At 32.3% G+C, this 20,202-nt stretch overlaps 3 protein-coding genes and 1 pseudogene across 3 annotated transcripts; all 4 read left to right on the top strand.

Moving 5' to 3' along the window:
- The first annotated feature begins 3,712 nt into the window (after nt 1–3,712).
- LOC132758540 (acetylcholine receptor subunit beta-like) lies at nt 3,713–5,154 on the top strand (annotated as a pseudogene).
- Nucleotides 5,155–8,982: 3,828 nt separating this feature from the next.
- On the top strand, nt 8,983–10,293 carry LOC132758548 (acetylcholine receptor subunit beta-like). Its single transcript, XM_060750224.1, has one exon. It carries the CDS (start codon nt 8,983–8,985, stop codon nt 10,291–10,293), a length of 1,311 nt encoding a protein of 436 aa, XP_060606207.1.
- Nucleotides 10,294–11,923: 1,630 nt separating this feature from the next.
- LOC132758547 (neuronal acetylcholine receptor subunit alpha-6-like) lies at nt 11,924–13,225 on the top strand. The gene has a single exon (XM_060750223.1). The coding sequence runs from the start codon at nt 11,924–11,926 to the stop codon at nt 13,223–13,225; it is 1,302 nt and encodes a 433-aa protein (XP_060606206.1).
- A 4,397-nt stretch (nt 13,226–17,622) lies between these two features.
- Nucleotides 17,623–18,783, top strand: LOC132758546 (acetylcholine receptor subunit beta-like). The gene has a single exon (XM_060750222.1). It carries the CDS (start codon nt 17,623–17,625, stop codon nt 18,781–18,783), a length of 1,161 nt encoding a protein of 386 aa, XP_060606205.1.
- Nucleotides 18,784–20,202: the final 1,419 nt, after the last annotated feature.

Here is a 20,202-nt window from a genome sequence, read left to right as displayed (position 1 = left end):
AGAAGTCCGTTCAGTATTTTAACGCGACTTAATTATTGGGATCAGCTCATCTAGAAGGGAAAACCTGTGATCTTTTTTTATATTAAAAGTAGATCTGCATTTCCATAGCATATACAGCCAATAACCGATACGTACCTATCATTGAAATAATCAATCAATATACAAATGTATACAGTATGCTACGTTGTGTTTTAACCTGGGACATACGATATCGTATATCGATCCAAGGTTTTAACAGTTTAAACTTCTCGTGTGTCATAATCATTATCAAACAAATGAAGATAACAATATTATTTACTTAAAACTTATTGCAAATTATATCTAAACGTGCTATTACGTAGAAGAAAAGGAAAATGAAATTTGAAACCATTAGATGACCTCTTAAACAAATACATGTGCGTAACAATCCTAAAATATCAAACAATTAAAGTCAGTGCGTTTTATATCCAATTATTCCAACTCTATATAATGAAAAAAACGGAGAGTTCAATTGCGCATGTTTTTCTCACAGTATATACATGTATATAGTACATATATTTTAACAGAAATTGAATAAAATGTGAAATTACCAAAAGTCAAAAAGTTGTTGATTTCTCGAATGTTTTACGAGTTCAACCCTTATATTTTTCATAAAGTATAAAAATATATAATCTAGCAATTCCTCGTTCATGGTGTCCGTAGTTTTCTTATAAGTTATTGAGTTTAAGTATGTATTTATTTCCAAGTATAAAGTTTCTGCGCAAGAAGTTTGTGTTGTTAGTTAGTTGATGTACAAATGAGAAAGGTGAATTTGATAATATTTTTGGTAATGGCAAAGTCGTAACTAAGACAACAGTATTGTGTAGTACAAGTATTCTGATAAACAAGACTCAGTATTAATGATTACACGGTAAGACTTGCATTTTTTGTAAATATTATATGATATCTCAAAGCTACCTTATTTTTCACTTCCTGTAGTTTGGCTTTAAAATGATGTGATGTGTTACCGTGTATTCATTGGTCTTGCTTCGATAGATTTGTTACTTTCAATAACGTTTCCCTTATCGCTGTAAGTTTGAGTCTTATTGCAGATGATCTGCTGTTTAGTTTATATTTTTTATGCAATTTGTTTCTATGATAATGCACGTGTCGGAGTCACGGGGTTTCCTCTGCAAATAAATCTGGACAGTAACTTTTGTCCAATAACTTTAGCCTCTAAATACAAAACCCCGTGTTAAAATATCAGAAATATTCGGCTGACTTTTACCCATTCAGCATCTAATTAATAAGAAGCATTTTGAATATCACGCCAGGACATGGGTGTTTGCGGGGGTAGACATTTTTTTTATATCGATTTCCTACATTATTAAATAAATTAGTTTGTGGTGATCCGTGGTTTTATCAGTATCATTATCAGTTCTTAAAACAGAACTTATTTTTTATATTCTTATCATGCCAAGTTGGTGAGCTCTTTCAATGCATTTTTGTTTTGTCTGTATTTCTTTACTCCAATTTTACACACTCTTGGTTATCTGTAATGTCATAATTTATATAAAAAGTCAGTACCTAAGCATACCCCTTTATCTAAAAAGAACTCGAACGATGCAATCATTAGATATTTAAAAGTGATTGAAATAAATAATATTGAAAAGAGAAGTTTTATTATGTGTTTTATACTTTGTAAGAAACCCTCACTTTTCATACTAGGTATTTTAATTTTATTGTTGAACAATTGATACCCAGTTAAATATTGACGTTTACACAAATTCAATATATATATAATTCGTCTCGCAGTTGAACAATTTATATCAAATTTATATCAAAATTACTATTTTTGTAGTACATTATAATTCATAGAATATTTTGTACGTGGAACTTGAATAAATCATTTTTGATATTAATTTTGCTCATTTATTTCGTATTCATGATACAGGGATAGAATTTAAATTTACGTATATTTGGTTTTAATTAAATTCTGTCTACCAAAGAGTGCAAACATTGACAGAACAAAGTTAGGTACATGTCCAGCATTACCTTGTTTTGATGTTGCTCTCTTCTTTCACATTTTAATGGAATAAAGGCCTGAGATGTAACACCTTTGCACACATTTATTTAAAATTTCATAGCAGTTTTTTGGGCCTTTTTTATTTTAAATATAATTCAGTACCAATAAGCAATGTTAAGCTGGGTTTTCAAATAGATATAACTTCCCAAATTTATGTTTCTCTGATTGATGCAGTAACAAAGATGCTTAACTGAGAAAAAATAGTCTGTATGCCTGGATGAAAATGCTAAAGGCTAGGGCCAGAATATTGCTAGGAGCCGGAAACTGCTAGGAAACCAGTACATAAATCCTTTTTATAGTCTACGAAATCTGCGTCAAACAAAAAAATACAATGAAATAGAAACGGGGGTAAGAGATAATAACTCTTGAACTAAAATTCACTCAAACCCAAATTATATATCCTATTTTTGCGCAAAGGATGATCATACTGCATTTCACAATGATTTACAATCTCATTCAATAATAAAAAACACTATTTAAAACGTGCCGTGATTTAGCGCAAGAAACACACTGGCAGTAACAAAAGTTATCATAAGAACACAGTGACATCTTCAGAGTTATCACAAGAACTCCGGGACATTTGACAAATCGGGTATATATCTGTTAGCCGGTGCTTTATGTTTGCAATTTTGCATTATTATTATGTCAAATTTTATGTATGGCAAGGATGGAGACTAGAAATAAACAAGTCAATACTTGTGATTGGCAAATACTTTGGAATTTTTACTGAGAACTTCCAGATTTGAAGCAAGAGGCGATTAAAAAATGACCTGTGAATTAGTTTTTGACACATAATACAAGATGTAAGACAAGCTTAATCATTAAAGTTTAATTAAGCACCTAAAAATCATTTTTGAAAGCTAAAAATAATCATTTTTGACAAGTGTTTTTGTAGTACATAAAGATGTTTTCCGACGAACTCCGTGACAGTGATCACAAGAACTCCTGAACAAGATATCATAAGAACTCCATCCTTCGTGTAACACTTCCTCCCCCGTGATAAACCAGGCTAAGGTTGTACTTCACATATTCAAATGAAGTGTAAGAATAGATTCACTTATAAATTGTTAAACGAATCATTAGAGGTTAAAATATTATAAAAATTAAAAACACACAATATTTTGAATTGCCTCTCGTGCGCTACCTAATATTTCCATTGACTACAATAAGGATATATGGTGAACGTTAAAAAGAAAAAGAACTAATGAAAAGGATAAGAAAAGTAACTATAAGAAGATTATTATTTATTTGTGTCAGCCTCGTGTATCTAACACAACTATATGCTTATTTTGTTGTACCTGATGACCAACCAACTATTTTAGAAAGAAAAAAGAAACAGCAACGAATACGATGTTAATTTATAAAACACACCAAATCATTTTCAGAAAATTGATAATTTACTTTTACAGTTGGGTGTCTCCACCTTAGTACTGCAAATATAGTCTAATTTTCATATCATTTGCAAATAAGTTTGGCATATTATGTAACCATGTCCTGTTCTTCAGATCTATTGAATATGTACAGTTGATTTTAAAGCAATTATGTATTAAAACGAATATTTCCTTTTGTTAAGTTAGATCTAAAATGAAACGTTACACCGTACCACAACTTCGAACAATGCATTACATGTGCTAATTATTGAACCGCACTTAAACTATATTTGCATATTAAAGAAAATACACGTTTCTTTGTAGTTTAAATATAACTCTTTTATCAATGTTGGTACTACTATTGTGATAGAACAAAAGAAATTTAAAGCTTGATATTCAGTTTCATTCGGTTAATCTTAATTTTAGAGAATGGTGTTTAAAGGATATATTTCTGTTTTCCGAGCCTTAAGGTTCTTGATAATAATACAGCTTATAGACGCCGCAACAATCACAGAGATGGAAAATCTACATACGTCATTATTCACTGGCTATAACAAAAATGTTCGACCAATAACTGATCAAAGCTTGACTATAGACGTAAAAGTGTATATGTATATAAAGTCAATCCGAGAATTCGACGAAGTGGATGAAAAGTTTTCTTTTGTTGCAGCGTTGACACTTATATGGACAGATGAAAAGTTACGTTGGGACAAAAATTCCAATGGCGGTATCGAAGAGATTTCAGTGTCCTACGATGATGTATGGGTACCGGAAATGACATTATCAAGTCCCTCTTCAAAAGGGTCAGTAATTGGGAAATCATCTGATAGAATCCGTATTACTGATGGTGGAGAAATGAACTGGATACCAGGGGGTCTCATAGAAAGCACATGTAGTGTAAACGCTAAAAAATTTCCGTTCGACACTCAAAGTTGCGACACAAGTTTTACGTCCCTAGGTTACAAAAGCCATGAGGTGAATCTTCAAGCCGGATTTCCAAACATCAGTTTTGAGGTATATATTCCTAACTCGTTATGGGATGTTACTGGATCAGAAGCTAAAACGGTTATATTAGGATCCGGTAATGAATCTGAAATAACGTTCACAATGAATTTGAAAAGGGACGCAACTTTTGCTGTGATAAACATCATGATGCCCAATATTGATTCTAAGCTTATTAAATGTTCTTGTATTTCTTCTCGTGCCAGAATCTGGAGAACGTATTGGATACTGTATTACGACACTTCTTGCTATTGCCGTGTACATGACAATTGTCAATGATTTACTGCCCCAAACTTCACGACCGGTACCACTTATTTCCTACAAGTTAATGATAGACTTGATTGTAAGCGCATTGATAGTTTTTGTCACCATCGTGAACATGCGTCTGTACAGTAGAGACGACAACGTTATAGTTCCTGGGTGGCTCAAGTCAGTTTACCGGTTTATGGCATGCACCCGAAGCAGAATTCACCCAGACAAAACCACTGAGGAAAAACCAAAAAGCGCGATTGGCTCGACTAAAAGTAAGACAAATGAGGACAACACAGCTAAATATAAGAGAAAGGGAAGTGTTGATGAGCTGAGAAAAATAGATGAAGAAAACGACCCCATAACGTGGAAGAAGATAAGTTACATGGTTGACTGGATTGCTTTGTTTACATTCTTGTTTTTGTCAGTAATGAACATGGTCATATTTGTCGGCATTGCAATGTCTTAGATTAAAGAACTAGAAGGACATGTTTGTCTTCTCAATGGTCTTTGCGCAGATGTATATACCATTTGTTTATACAAGGTAGTTGCAAGCATATACGGGGCGATTGCTTAGAAATTAATACATTAAATTAGTATTATTCGCAAATTTTTTATAAATGGATTAAGTAAGGATCGGTATGATTTTTAACATTGTATTTAACTGGAATTATTACAAAGGTAATGCATTGAACGAAGCATTTATTTACTTTGTTCATGCCATATTTACTGCCGCTAAAATACAAAAACTTAAATAGTGATATGATCTGCAATCAGTATATAAGTCATTTCTAATTTCTATTTTGGTGATTTAAAACGACAAATGTTAAAACACTCGAAGTCTGCAAAAGTCAAGTCCTAGAGAGTACTGGAAGATCCTAAATAATGGAAAGAAAAACGTTGTTAATTCTGAACTAAACGATCTGTATAATGTTTTTCAAAAATATTAATAGTTGTAGTAATGACAACTATACACCCCCTGACAACGATATCTCTAATTTACATGATATCAATGATGACATGTTAAATAAAGAAATATCTTTGCAAGAGATTGAGTTTGCACTAAAATTACTTAAGAACAATAAAGCATGCGGTTTAGATAATGTTTTAAGGTAATACACCCCTAATGCACTATCTCCACTTTGAAGAGTATTCAAATAGGCTAGAATCACTGTAAAGTGTATTGAAACTGAGGGGCCGGGCGTGGGTTCAAACCCCAGAAGGGGCAATATTTTTTTCTTTTTTTTTCTTTTTAACATTTTTTATCAATCTCTCAGATCCCTAATGGATGAAAAAAGTGTTTCATTTTAATTATATAATTATTGTAGATATTTATTTACTAAATAATGCCAAATTTAATAGCAAATATGATACCAGATATTTTCAAAAATTAATCAAATAAAAACTACACGGTAAAAGTATTTTATATTTTGCAAGACCAACCAATATACATTTAAGAAAATTTAAGCAAACTTTGAAAAATAGCCCCTCATTTTGGAAAATTTTAGGGATATTTTAAATAAGGCTTTTTACATAGGGAAATGGTCAAATAAGTGTTAAAATTGGGTGGGGTAGGGTTACATTTTTATACATATTAAAAACATTTCGTTTAAAAACAGTCATTTTGCTTGTTTAATTTGTTACCTAAATGTCATTATTTGTTTCTGAACAATTTGCAATAGGAAAACATTTTTCATAATGATGATATTATAGATTATTTAGAGTTTCCTCATTTCTGAAAAAATCCCTTCTAATGGCAAAGTTTTAGTTCAGAAAAATGTCCATAACTCATAAACCACACGGGAAAATTTGTTTAAATTTTGCATACATGTGACATTTTAGGCATATAACTGTCCTATGTTGTCAATTTTACCATTCCTTATAGTGCCCATAAGGGGTGTTTTACCTTAAATGAACATATTAGACACTCCTTCCTCGTTATGAAACATATTTATAACAGACTTTTTAACATTATTTTTAACTATGGTGTAATACCTGATTCCTGGAAAGTTGGTGTTATAAATCCAATATATAAAAATCAGGGTGATGCTAGTGAGCCTAGTAACTATCGACCGATCACACTGCTGAGTTGTTTCGGAAAACTATTTATCTCTGTTGTAAATACATGTATACGATAACAAAATCTTGCTGATAAACATGATGTATTAAATCAATATCAAGCTGGTTTTCAAAAAGGTTTTTCAACTGTTTTTAAAAATGTTAATTGATCTACTTCACAATTCTAAGAAAAAGTTGTTTTGTGTTTTTATAGACCTAAAAAGTGCAATTGATGCCATTATAGGTCAAGACTGTTGATAAAGCCTAGATCTAATAAGAATAATATAAGTTGTAAATTTTTAAATGTTGTCAAAAGTATTTACAATAAGGCGAAAACTTGCGTATGTGCAAATGGTGAAAAGTCTGATTTCTTTCCATGTAACATTGCAGTGGTGTTCGACAAGGCAAAAATCTATCGCCTTTACTCTTTTCCTTTTATTTGAATGATTTGCATGATTATTTTGCAAATAGTTATAGTATAGAAGGTGTTACATTTAATGATGAAGTACTTGGCCTTGTGAACTGTTTATTATTCTATATGCTGACGACCCTATTATTTTATCTGAGTCAGCAAACGATTTACAAATTGCTATAAATAGTTATTGTGACAAATGGAAATTAACAGTGAATAGATCTACAACAAAAGTTCTTGTATTTTCAAAAGGTAAGCGAACGCAGTATAGTTTTACATATGGTAATGAAAATCTAGAAGTTGTCGAGGAATTCAAATACCTAGGAGTATTATTTAGTAGAAGTGGTAGTTTCTTAAAAGCAAAGACTTATATAGCTAACCAAGCAATAAAAGCCATGTATTGTTTAATTAAAAATAACAAAATCTTCAATTACCTTTGTATATGCAAATAGATTTGTTTGACAAACTTGTAAAACCAATTTTATTATATGGTTGTGAATGCTGGGGATATGGTAATAACAGTTAGTCCATCAGATGTAACCAAAGAAGAAAGCGTTGCGTCGAACTGTAAAGGGGTTAAACATTTAAGCATGCAGTATGCCTTAAAGAGTAGGGTAATGATATTATTAAATAAAATACAGCAGACAAATTACCATGACTTAAGATCTTACAAAGTGTTTACATAACATTTCTTTAAAATCTTGCTTACCTCTTGTCGCAGAAGTGGTTTCAAATCGCTATTGAATTTTGAAATTCAATCCAAAATTTAGTAAAAAATAGTTTTATTCAGTTGGGTTCATTGGGAAAATATTTGTAATCAAAGTCAGTTTTATCTATTAAGTAAAACTATCATCATTATATCGGGAAGTGTTTTTAATGCTACTATAACATCTTGCTGTTTATCTGGAGAGAGGCTTAACAAAAATATTTTTCGTAGCAATATAAAATCATTTAGGCTGTCATGAGTACACAATAAGGGTATTGCCAAACCTGACATAAATGTTATTCGAAAGGAACATGAGTGCCCTTTAAACTTCATCGCAGGTCCCCACGGAATTATGTTTTACAATAAAGTTTGTAAAGAAAACCTTTTGAGCAATACATGCAAGAAAGACAACCGTTGTGTAAAACTTTTTTTCGAGATAACTTTACCCCTGTGTAAAAGTTTATCAACAAGGGAAATATGTTTATCATTAATAAGCTGATGCGGTAGTGATGTATCAAAGTTAAACATCTTCATTACTGACGGTTGAAACTTAATATTTCTCTAATTTAAAACCTCAATTTACTATCCTGTGTCGGGAAAGACAAGAATATTTAACTTGTTTTATTCACGGTTCATTTTCCAAAGATTATGTATCAGATATAATACCTTTTCGAAAGAAGAACCGAAAATGATTTATAGTATCATATAAAATCGAAAATTCCCGTGAATGGAAGAAATTTATATAATTCTTTTTAAGAGAATGATATTTACAGTAGTACGTGTACATAAACAGAAAAATGCAATACACATGTTTATAAACTTCTATAAATACCTATTCTATGGTAGACTTTAAAGATTCTCGCTTTTCATATACATTTTGATACTTTCGATCTAAATCAATTATAAGTTTGAGCTCATTTTTGACTCTATATTTGTAAACTGATACGCATCATTGTATCGGAGCGTTAAACCATTCATCGAAATCTGTGTAATGTCTTATTATGAATAAGTGACCCTGACATATATTGTAAAAAACACCTTATCTGATCTTTTCAGTTTATATGGGTCTTTGTAAAAATAACAAAGGGATATTTAAATTGTAAATTTTGTTTACGACTTTTTTCAGATGAATTTTACAAAAATGGAATTTAGAGGAGAGATAACAGTGTTTGGTGTACATAGATATTTGATAACTTTGTATTTTATAATAGGAGTTATGAATGCAGCAACAATCACGGAAATGGAGAATCTTCATACGTCATTATTCACTGGTTATAACAAAAATGTCCGACCAATAACGGACCAAAACTCGGCTATAGATGTTACAATTTTTATGTATATAAAGTCAATTAGGGAATTCGACGAAGTCGATGAAAAGTTTTCCTTTGTAGCTGCATTGCAGTTTATATGGATGGACGAAAAGTTACTTTGGGACAAAAGTATTAATGGCGGTATCGAGCAAATAACTGTGTCCTACGATGACGTATGGGTACCAGAACTGACTTTGTCAAGTCCTTCCTCAAAAGGATCAACAATAGGCAAATCTTCTGACAGAATCCGTGTTAATGAAGAGGGTGAAATGGAGTGGATGCCAGCGGGTCTCATTGAAAGCACATGTAGCGTTAACGCTCAGAAATTTCCATTTGATATTCAGAGTTGTGACACTAGCTTTACTTCTCTCGGTTACAAGAGTAATGAAGTGAATCTTCAAGCTGGATTTCCGAACGTTATGTTAAATGTATACTCTCCTCATGCCTTATGGGATATAACTGCATCAGAAGTTAAAACGGTGATATTAGGATCTGGAAATGAGTCTGAAATAACATTCACTATACAGTTGAAAAGGGATGCAGTTTTTGCAGTGGTTAACATAATAATGCCTATATTAATACTAAGCTTATTAAATGTTCTCGTGTTTCTTCTTGTTCCAGAATCGGGCGAACGTATAGGGTACTGCATTACGACACTTCTCGCAATTGCTGTTTACATGACCATTGTCAATGATTTACTGCCCCAAACTTCACAGCCGGTACCGCTCATTTCCTACAAGTTGATGATTGATTTGCTTATCAGCGCCCTGATAGTTTTTGTCACCATCATAAACATGCGACTATATAATAAAGACGATAACAATAGTGTACCAAATTGGCTGAAGTCTATATATCGGTTTTTAACCTGTACTGGCAGAAAGACTCATCCAGACGAAACCGAAGAAGTCAAACAAAGAAGTGAAATCAAATTTAAAGGTACCGGTACTACTGTAATGCAAGAAAACGCATCTAAATGTAAAACAAAGGACTGTTCTGGCGAGCTGAAAAATAAACAAGAGAGAAAAGACGATCCCATAACATGGAAACAAATAAGTTATATGGTTGACTGGATCGCCCTGTTTACATGTATATTTTTGACAGTGATGAATATGATCATTTTTCTGGGAATGGCAACGTCGTAAAACAACAGAACGGTCAATGAATGAATATTTTAGCATCTTTTCGAATGTGTTCAATAAGCTTTTTAATGCCATCTATCTCGTAAAAACTATTCATTTCAAATATGTCTTTAACCGAATATGGTTTTATTTATAGTCAAGTGTTGTAACAAATATTGACCATTATCATATGATCTAAATATATCTGAAATCTCATTGGTCTAAACTGTAGTTGAGCGAACGCATGGTTAAACATAATCACTGCGGGTAGCTATCGCCTCAGTCAGTTGACAATTCTTCCGGTGAATATCATATCATAACCAATGGCTCACTACTAAATAAACAATGGTGGAAATTTTAAAAAATGCATTTTGAGTCGGGTTTCATGCAGTCATTGAACACTGCCTGGATCTTGTATTATAATCAATAATCGCATTTTGTATGGGACGTTTATGATACATATAACCTATAAAGTTAAACCTATGTCGTTTAACATTTTTCAAATCATTTTTTTTTTGTGTGAATGTAATATTCATAAGAGATAAATAATAAACTTCAAAACAAATCACACTTTTGTCATTATTATTTTAACATAGTGATAGAGAACAAAAGAATTCCTAAAGAATACCTAAAAGTCCATTTAAATTCTATTTTCCTCTACTTTTCTTGATTAGCACTGGGTAATTTAGAATCATGTTTATAAAACACGTGTATTCGTATTTTTTTAATATAAACATGAAGTACAGAGTAAATTAATGAAGTCTTTATTATTCTGATTACTAACAGACAAAAGACAGAATCATAGTATGAACAGCATGGCTATATGTACCTGTCTTTGAAAATGTTGCAAATCACAGATTGAGTTATAAAATTCTTGATTTAATTATAACCTAATTTTAAATGTTATTAACAAGACTGTGATTCATGGAAGATGTGGTTAATGTATAGCATTGTTTACATTCCTTTATGTTAAATCGTTGACGGTTCCATGCTTGAAGCCTGTCAAAAATATTTCCGACAAAGTATGTAAATTTCATTCGTCATCTTTCTATTAATGTATTTTTACTCTATGTTTACATTGTGCTACAAATTGACATATTGCAATCTCCAGTGTATGCGGATTTGACATTCTATAGATCATAAATTTTGTTTTAAATTAGTGCGATTAGTCTGATTAATGTTTAAGTCCAACATGAAAGGCTGTTACGTCTATTGAGCATAATGAAAACCAAAACATGACCAAAAATAATAGATTTGCCATTAATATATTATGAACGGTATAATTAGTAAACATAATACAGATGAAAAAGAGAAAAAAAAATCAAAGATAAAAATGTTGGTTTCTATACAATGGGGTTTAACCTCATCGTTTACTCTTACAGCTAAAATCAATAACGACTTTTTTATGCCATTGACGTATTAATACGGATGAATGACATTTGTTAAGTTAGATTTTTAAAAACAATTCATCATTCGACACCATCGGGAAATAAATCATTAAGCCTCACTTGAAGATATCAATAAAATACAATGAAATTACTTTACGTTTAAATAGAGATCCATCTTCAGCAACTATAGCGCTATTGTGAGAAAAAAGAGATTTTAAACACGAACTTATTTTGGTTTAGATACATTATTTACAAATATTACCAGAATGGCTTTTGAAGGATATACTGGTGTTTTCCAAGCCTTCAGATACTTGATAGTATTATATTTAGTTATATCGCTTATAAACGCAGCTAATATCACAGAAATGGAGAATCTTCATATGTCGTTATTCACTGGCTATAACAAAAATGTGCGTCCAATAACGGATCAAAGCTTGACCATAGACGTAAAAGTATTTATGTATATAAAGTCTATAAAAGAATTCGACGAAGTGCATGAAAAGTTTTCTTTTGTTGCAGCCTTGCAACTTCACTGGATGGATGAAAAGTTACGTTGGGACAAAAAGCTAAATGGTGGAATCGAGCAAATAACAGTATCTTACGATGACGTATGGGTACCAGAACTGACTTTGTCTAGTCTTTCTTCAACAGGAACAACAATAGGGAAACCATCAGACAGAATCCGTGTTAATGATTGGGGTGAAATTGAGTGGATGCCAGCGGGTCTCATTGAAAGCACGTGCAACGTTAACGCTAAGAAATTTCCCTTTGATACTCAGAGTTGCGATACTAAATTTGTGTCCCTTGGGTACAAGAGCAATGAAGTAAATCTTGTAGCTGGAGTTCCATACGTTATGTTTAATGTATATTCTCCTCATGCATTATGGGATGTCACTGGATCAGAAGTAAAAACGACGCTTTTAGGATCTGATCATGAGGTTGAAATAACATTCACTTTACACTTGAAAAGGGATGCAACTTTCGCGGTGATTAACATAATAATGCCCATATCTGTACTAAGCTTATTAAATGTTCTTGTATTTATTTTGGTGCCAGAAGCGGGAGAACGTATAGGGTACTGCATTACGACACTTCTCGCAATTGCTGTTTACATGACCATTGTCAATGACTTTCTGCCCCAGACTTCACAGCCAGTACCGCTTATTTCCTACAAGTTGATGATTGATTTGCTCACAAGCGCGATGATAGTTTTTGTTACCATCGTAAACATGCGACTATATAGTAAAGACGATAATAATAGTGTACCAAAGCTGCTAAAATTCGTATACAGATTTTTATTTTGTACCGGCAGAAAAATTTATCCAGACGACACCGCGGGAATCAAAGCAGAAAGTGAAAACAATTTAAATGAAAGAAGTGCAATGCAGGAAAATCCATCTAAACATAAAGAAAATAAAATCTCCAACGACCTTGAACATTCAGAGAAGGACGATGGTCTTATAACATGGAAAAGAATAAGTTACATGATCGACTGGATTGCTCTTTTTACTTGTTTGCTTTTCTCAGTGATCAATATGATCATATTTATTGGAATGACAACCTCGTAGATGTAAACAGATCTTTTACGATCATCCTTAAGTTTTAAAGTTTTACTGAATATCGCAGCATACTTAGCAACGTGCTAATATTATGTTGCACAGCGGGTATTGTGATGAAATATACATTAGCAAATTCACGTTGATGAATATTTTACAGAGAGCTTGTGATTATCAAATTATTAAGCGATTTTTTCTTATTCTAGTCCTTCGGCCAGCATCGTCGGAACCAACTGATTCTGACATAAGGTAAATAGCTTCGGTTACCGAGGGCATTGGACAGATGTCAACAGTATCGATGTATATGAAAACATTTTCAATCGCAGAAAGATTCGGGCAATTTTTCGTTTAAATCGAATAGTAAAGCAAATAATAATTTGTACATGTTCATGGTTGTCATATTCTTTTAAGTAGTTAAGTACAGTTCATTCTTTTTGTAGCAATGACTTTTTTCAATCAATTAGATGTGGAATTCTTGAGGGCTCATTCAGTCTTTTTTTTTATTTCAAATTCATGCTTCCAGCTATGCGTTCTAGTCTGGCTATAAAAAGAGGAAACGGAATCCCTTAAGAAATGCATTAAACGGCAAAAGTTGACAATGTGACACCCAGAATGCAGTTATCTACGGTTTCATCTTTAGCATGTCAACCACATTGCGAATAACCACATATACAAATGTATAAACTCTAGCAGAAGTCCTCTTATAAGATCTACAGTGATGTTTTTTTAACAAAAGAAACATTTGAATGTGTTCTACACTTGTTTTATTATCATTATGCACCATTTTTGATGGTAAAGACACGTTTATCATTTATGTTTTAAATTAGAAAAACCTATTTTTTCTGTAGAGATAAAGGCCAAAAGTTCCAACACTCTGCCTCCTGTTTGAAAAAGAAATGTCAAGCGCCCTAACTCACATCTTTTACAGATATATGAATTTTATCGAAGACATAGATATCTCTCATTTTATATCCGATATCGTTATAGAGAAGAAAACCATCTGGTTATTTTCTAGAAAGCGCAAATTGTAGATAAATACAACCTTAGTTGCCCTTTGTTGCATAATATTACAATAGACAAATATCGATATTCAATAATTGGAGAGGTCATCAGACCTCTCCACAGTATTCAGACTGATTGCTGGCAGCATCCATTTTTGAGTATCCGATTGTAGTGAACGAATCTCATTTAAAGCGTAAAATCATTAGGAGCAGTCTACAAAAATTGATTCGCGCATGTTCCGTTTCAAATTACCACTTAACTTAAACGAAAAATTAACATCGAAATTAACGAATCGGTACATAGAAAAATCGGAAAATATCATTTACGTTTCGTGGATGTTTAATTCCGTTTTAATCTTTTATATTGTATAAATCGATTACCGTATTGTTTTCTGAAAAGCGTTTTACTATTTCATGTTCCGATGAATAGTAACAGTGAACATTACAGGTACAATATCACCATGCACTATTATATGACCGAGTGAACTATGAACCAAAATAGTGATGCGCCTTTGAATCGGTATTACTAAATAATGCAACGGAGATTTTTTGGCGCCATTGGCACAAAATTTACTCAAGATTTTCCTCAAATAATGTGGTTGGAGGCATGCAGCTTTATATACTGTTTATTCCGCATTTCTTCCGCATATAATCATTCAAAACATTTTTTTAAAAAATGAAGTGTAAAACAAACTTTCAGTATGATACTTTAATAAATATATATAATAAATTCTATTTTGCTAAATAATTGTAATTTATAACCATTCATTATGTTTATGCAAAAATATCCCCAAATATTTTCAAATTAAACAAATCTGCTACAGCAGCAAAAAAGACCTCTCGCATTATTCTTTTTAAAGAAGCAAACTTGTTCCCTCAAGTTTTATTTTTTCATGTGATATTTTTCTCGTTCCTGACCACATATTTTAATAAACGATTAACTAAAATTACCGACAAACTTGCATTAAAGAACACATTCAAGTAAAGTTTTCCCAGATTTCGACAAAATAGATTGATCAAATAGAACAAAGTAACATCCAAATAAAGGCCAATTGTAGATTAACAGACAATAATTGATCTCTTTGGATGGCCGTTGTTCACAAATTTGATCCTGTGACAGCCCATAATGTGTGAGGCGATTTGGGCGCCAATTGTTACAGTATGGGTTTCCATAAATATGATTCTGTAAATATGGTTTATAAGTGCGTCAGCTGATGATTTAGGGTTATAACCTGGGCTGACGATGGGCATTTATTGGAAAATATATTAAGAACAATATATATATATTTTAATTTTAAAATGTATTTCCAAATAAAATATACAGTTCAATGACCACATGGTTGTCTCATCGATATTTGAAATGTAAACATTAAATATGGCGACGAATGCAGTTTACACAAGGACTAAAGGAAAAACATCTTCAAAAGTTTCAGTTACAAAAAAGATTTTCATAAAAACGTACAAACGTATATTGTTGAAACATGTATATCAAACACGATGCTATAAAAGTATCTGGAAAATGTATATTTATAAAGCAATACATATTTTGTAAATATTTAAATGTATTTTCCAATCTAATTTACAATTCAATGATTACATGGTAGTCTCATCGATTCTGTTTGTCGATACAGTCAAATATTTAGCGTTAGTTAGAAATATATACCTGCAACGGCATCCTACACATAATACATTATAGTTCAGACTACAGTATTGGTCATATGGCGACGTTCAAGCTTTACTGGTGTAGGAAGACCTCAGGTGTCCTTCCGTGCTCATTTCAGGTTCCGTAAGCTAGCTGGATAGCTTCCTTAATGAAAGAAATCAAATGCCATATCGGCATTCGAGCCTACAGCGGTGAGGGGCAAGTGGTAGAATATTTAAGGGAAAAATAATTAAATACAAGTCAACATACTGTTTCAGGATTTTATTTATCTGATCTATAGCGATTTAAGTTCCTGTAACATAACGTTCACAATAAAGTTGAAAAGGGGTGCAATTTGTGATGTGATATTGTAATGTCATTATGTGAAATGTTCATGTGTCCCTTCTGGTACTAGAATTGGGAGAACATATTGGGTTTTGGGTCATAACGCTCTTTGCCATCGCCTTGTACATAACTATTGTCAACGAATTGTTGCCCAGTACCGCTTATGTCTTACAAGTTAATGATAAACTTATTCACTTATTCATTGTTGCACCTATTCATTATCCCCAAGTAAAGACTCAATCAAACCGAGTCTGCATTTTCCATGTAATTTTGTTTTGACTAATGCTTCCGAGGGATCACTTTGTTTCCAGTTTTTTTGTTTATAAGAGCACTGATAGTATTTTTATATTTTTACACTTTAAAATAACAGTTCCAAACCGCGCCAATGAGCCATGACAGCTATGCATTTTATTGCAGATAAAGATACCCCTGATTTTATATTCCATATCACTGTAAAAAAACTAAATAAAAACACATCTGGTTATTTTCTACATTTTATCCGCAAATAACACAAAAACAAATCATGTTAGTATTTTTCACATCGACAATCCTTCATAATGCGAAGTTTGCCAGAAAGGGCCGAGAAGATGCGATTGGTGTCCGAGGTCATTATCCGATATTCGACGGAAGAGTTCGTGAAAATGCGATGTGTATTATAAATAGACAAATATCGATATTCATTTATGACGTTACCTTAAATTTTCTATGATACTTCATCGTATCTGACCAAATGTTTTATGAAACGAATAACTTAAAACAGACTTCCGAATAAACACTGTAAATAAAGATCACACTTTGACAATCATTCATCAATTAATAGTAAAGACGATGTTTTGTCTTCCTTTTGGACTTTACTTAGATGTTTGACTATACAGGTTAATCAGTAAAAATCTCCATGGTATTTTAAAATTCTTACAACCCGTCTGTGATAAATCAATTGTTGTTGCCTATCAGAAATATTTGATTCCTTTATTATAATTATGCAACTGCATGTTTAAAAAGCTGCTAAAGATCAATAAAATCTTTCGATTGAAATCAAAAAAATTATTTTAACCCTTATTTGAACCTGATCTCTTTAAACCTGAATCTAACAAATAAAACGAGTAATTGCGTCTCTTTAAATCACGCGAAGAATTAAACCTATATGAACTCTGACCGTTATTCAAATAAATGACCATTAGCCATAGCCATAAATTATACTACGTCTAATCATTTCTGTAACAGTGGAGTTATTAAATGAAAATCAGGGCAAATTAAAAGTTGAAATTAGCTTTTATTTTTTGGCAAAGTTATTAAATAATTTTAAAAAAAGTTACTAAAAAATTGCGGTCAAGGGAAAAACTATTATGTTGGGGACACTAAGTTTCTTGATAATATTACATTTTGTAATAGTACTAATCAACGCTGCTACAATAACGGAAATGGAAACTCTACATACGTCATTATTCACTGGTTATAACAAAAATGTGCGACCAATAACGAACCAAAACACGGCAATTGAAGTTAAAATAGATATGTCAGTTAAGTCAATTAGGGATTTTGATGAAGTGAATGAAAAGTTTTCCTTTGTCGCAGCGTTGGTACTTTCATGGACAGATGAAAAGTTACAATGGGACCCAAGTGTCAATGGTGGCATCGAACAGATTACAGTGTCGTTCAATGATGTATGGGTACCTGAACTGACATTGTCGAGTCCTTCTTCAAAAGGGTCAACATTAGGAAAATCATCTGACATAATTCGTGGTGACCAATTTGGTCAAATGGAATGGATGCCTGGGGGTCTCATTGAAAGCACGTGTAGTGTTAACGCTAAAAACTTTCCGTTCGACACTCAGAGTTGCGACACCAGTTTTACTTCCTTAGGTTACAAGAGCCATGAAGTGAATCTTCAAGCTGAATCGCCGTACGTCTATTTTAATGTTTATACTCCTCACACCTTATGGGCTGTCACCGGATCAAAAGTTAACGCGAAGCTAACATCATCTGGAAATGAGTCTGAAATAACGTTCACTATAAATTTGAAAAGAGATGCAACGTTTGCTGTGATAAACATTATAATGCCAATATTAATTCTGAGCATGTTAAATGTTCTCGTGTTTCTTCTCGTGCCAGAATCGGGAGAACGTATTGGATACTGTATCACAACACTTCTCGCTATTGCTGTGTACATGACCATTGTCAATAAATTATTGCCCCAAACTTCCCAGTCAGTACCGCTTATTTCTTACAAGTTAATGATAGACTTTTTTATAAGCGCAATGATAGTATTTGTCACCATCCTTAACATGCGTTTGTATAGCAGGGACAACAGTTATCTTGTCCCTGCGTGGCTCAAGGTTGTGTATCGAGTTTTAACCTGTACCTGCCGCAAAAATCAACGAGTCGAAAACGGTGAAATTGAGCCAGTAATTGAGACCAATTCAAACAAAAGTAAGGAAATACTGGAAAATAAATCTGGATACACTGAAAAGGAAACTATTCACGAGCTTAAAATGGACGAAGGCGATCTTATTACTTGGACGAAAATAAGCTATATGGTTGACTTGACTGCCCTTTGCACAAGTATAATTTGTCACTTCTGAATGTGATTATTTTTTTGGGAATGGCAACGTCGTAATTAAAGCAAAGAAAACGGACAATGCATGATCATATCCACTGTTAACTGTAAACTAATGTCTTAAGCATTTTAGATAAAATGAGACATAAATTTCCATTTACTTAATTCTTTCTTAAACGGATATTCTGTCAGTGATATTATGGCGTGCTATTTAGTAAGGATGGATTAAAAATGTTTTGATATAAACGTTAGCTTGCTTTAATATAAGTCAATACAAGGGGAGTAAAGATACTTCCCATAAATGTCTTTGTGCCCTTACCAATTATAAGTGCATGACAGTGACAGTGCATAATTGTGAAATATGTTACTTCTTTGATTAATTAAATTGTGTTCAGATCATTACTTTCTTCAACAGACGAGACTTACGTTTGACAAGGAATGAGTTTTTACAAACATTTTAACAACAACCATTCTAAATGCTTTTATACATTCACCTTTATCCATTTTTTTCTTTTCCTTTTCAATGACGCGTATAACAAGAAAGGAAAAGAAAACGAAAGAACCCTCCATAAGTTGTTACAGTATCTAAATGTCTTAATGTTTTAAAATGTTTCATTCTATCTATTTCATTCGCTCTAGCTTTTCACAATTGGTTTTATTTGATTTTGAGTTTTAGACTGTAGGTAAGCAAATATTTCTAACGAATTAGGGTCTGACGTAGGTATCATTTTATAACTATCATATCTAAAGCGGGATTTTTGAAAATGACAATCGTAATGTATTACATCCGCTTTCAAGCATATTTAAATAGGCTAGAACCACTGTTTACTGCATTGAGCTTACGGCCGCGTACCTCTCATATTCCTTTTGGGAAAAAGTGTTTACTTCTAATTTGATAATTTATAAAGTTATTTATTGGCTTTATAAATTAAATGTATATAACAAATATGGTACATGATATTTTCAGAGTCTAATGAAGAAGAACCGTCACCGTAAAAGTAATTAATATTTTACAAGATCAAGCAATATACTATTTTAATAAAATTTTGGGAAACTTTAAAAACAGCACCTTATTTTGGTGCATTTTAGGGATTTTCTTGATTATGCTCTCTAAGTTGGAGAATTGTCAAACACGTGTTTAAAATGGATTGGGTAAGGAAACATTTTGATACATATTTCATCAACTTTGAGCAGAAACAATTATTCTGCTTGTGTTGATTGTTCAGGTCCTTATAGTGCCCGTTTGGCTGGTCATACCTTAACCATATGATGTGTTTCAATCAATTGCGACCAAAAGACGCTTCATGATAAGAATAGGTAAACATATTTATACTTTACATTATGTGTTCCTTTTGTTCGACTTAGGACTGCGATGTTTTTGCATACTCGCATTTTGTTATGGAAAAAAAACTGAAAACAAAGTGATCCCTTGGAAGCTTTAAGC

Source organism: Ruditapes philippinarum, unplaced genomic scaffold, assembly GCF_026571515.1.
Source record: "Ruditapes philippinarum isolate M1 unplaced genomic scaffold, ASM2657151v2 ctg199_1_1_1_1, whole genome shotgun sequence".
In the NCBI taxonomy this organism is placed as follows: Eukaryota; Metazoa; Mollusca; class Bivalvia; order Venerida; family Veneridae; genus Ruditapes; species Ruditapes philippinarum.
Note: the sequence above shows the minus strand (reverse complement) of the source record. Positions and strands in the feature narration are given on the sequence as shown.

Bases quoted from the DNA above. Each gene is read 5' to 3' on its own strand.
- LOC132758548 (XM_060750224.1), top strand. From the start codon at position 8,983: ATGGAATTTAGAGGAGAGATAACAGTGTTTGGTGTACATAGATATTTG.
- LOC132758547 (XM_060750223.1), top strand. From the start codon at position 11,924: ATGGCTTTTGAAGGATATACTGGTGTTTTCCAAGCCTTCAGATACTTG.
- LOC132758546 (XM_060750222.1), top strand. From the start codon at position 17,623: ATGGAAACTCTACATACGTCATTATTCACTGGTTATAACAAAAATGTG.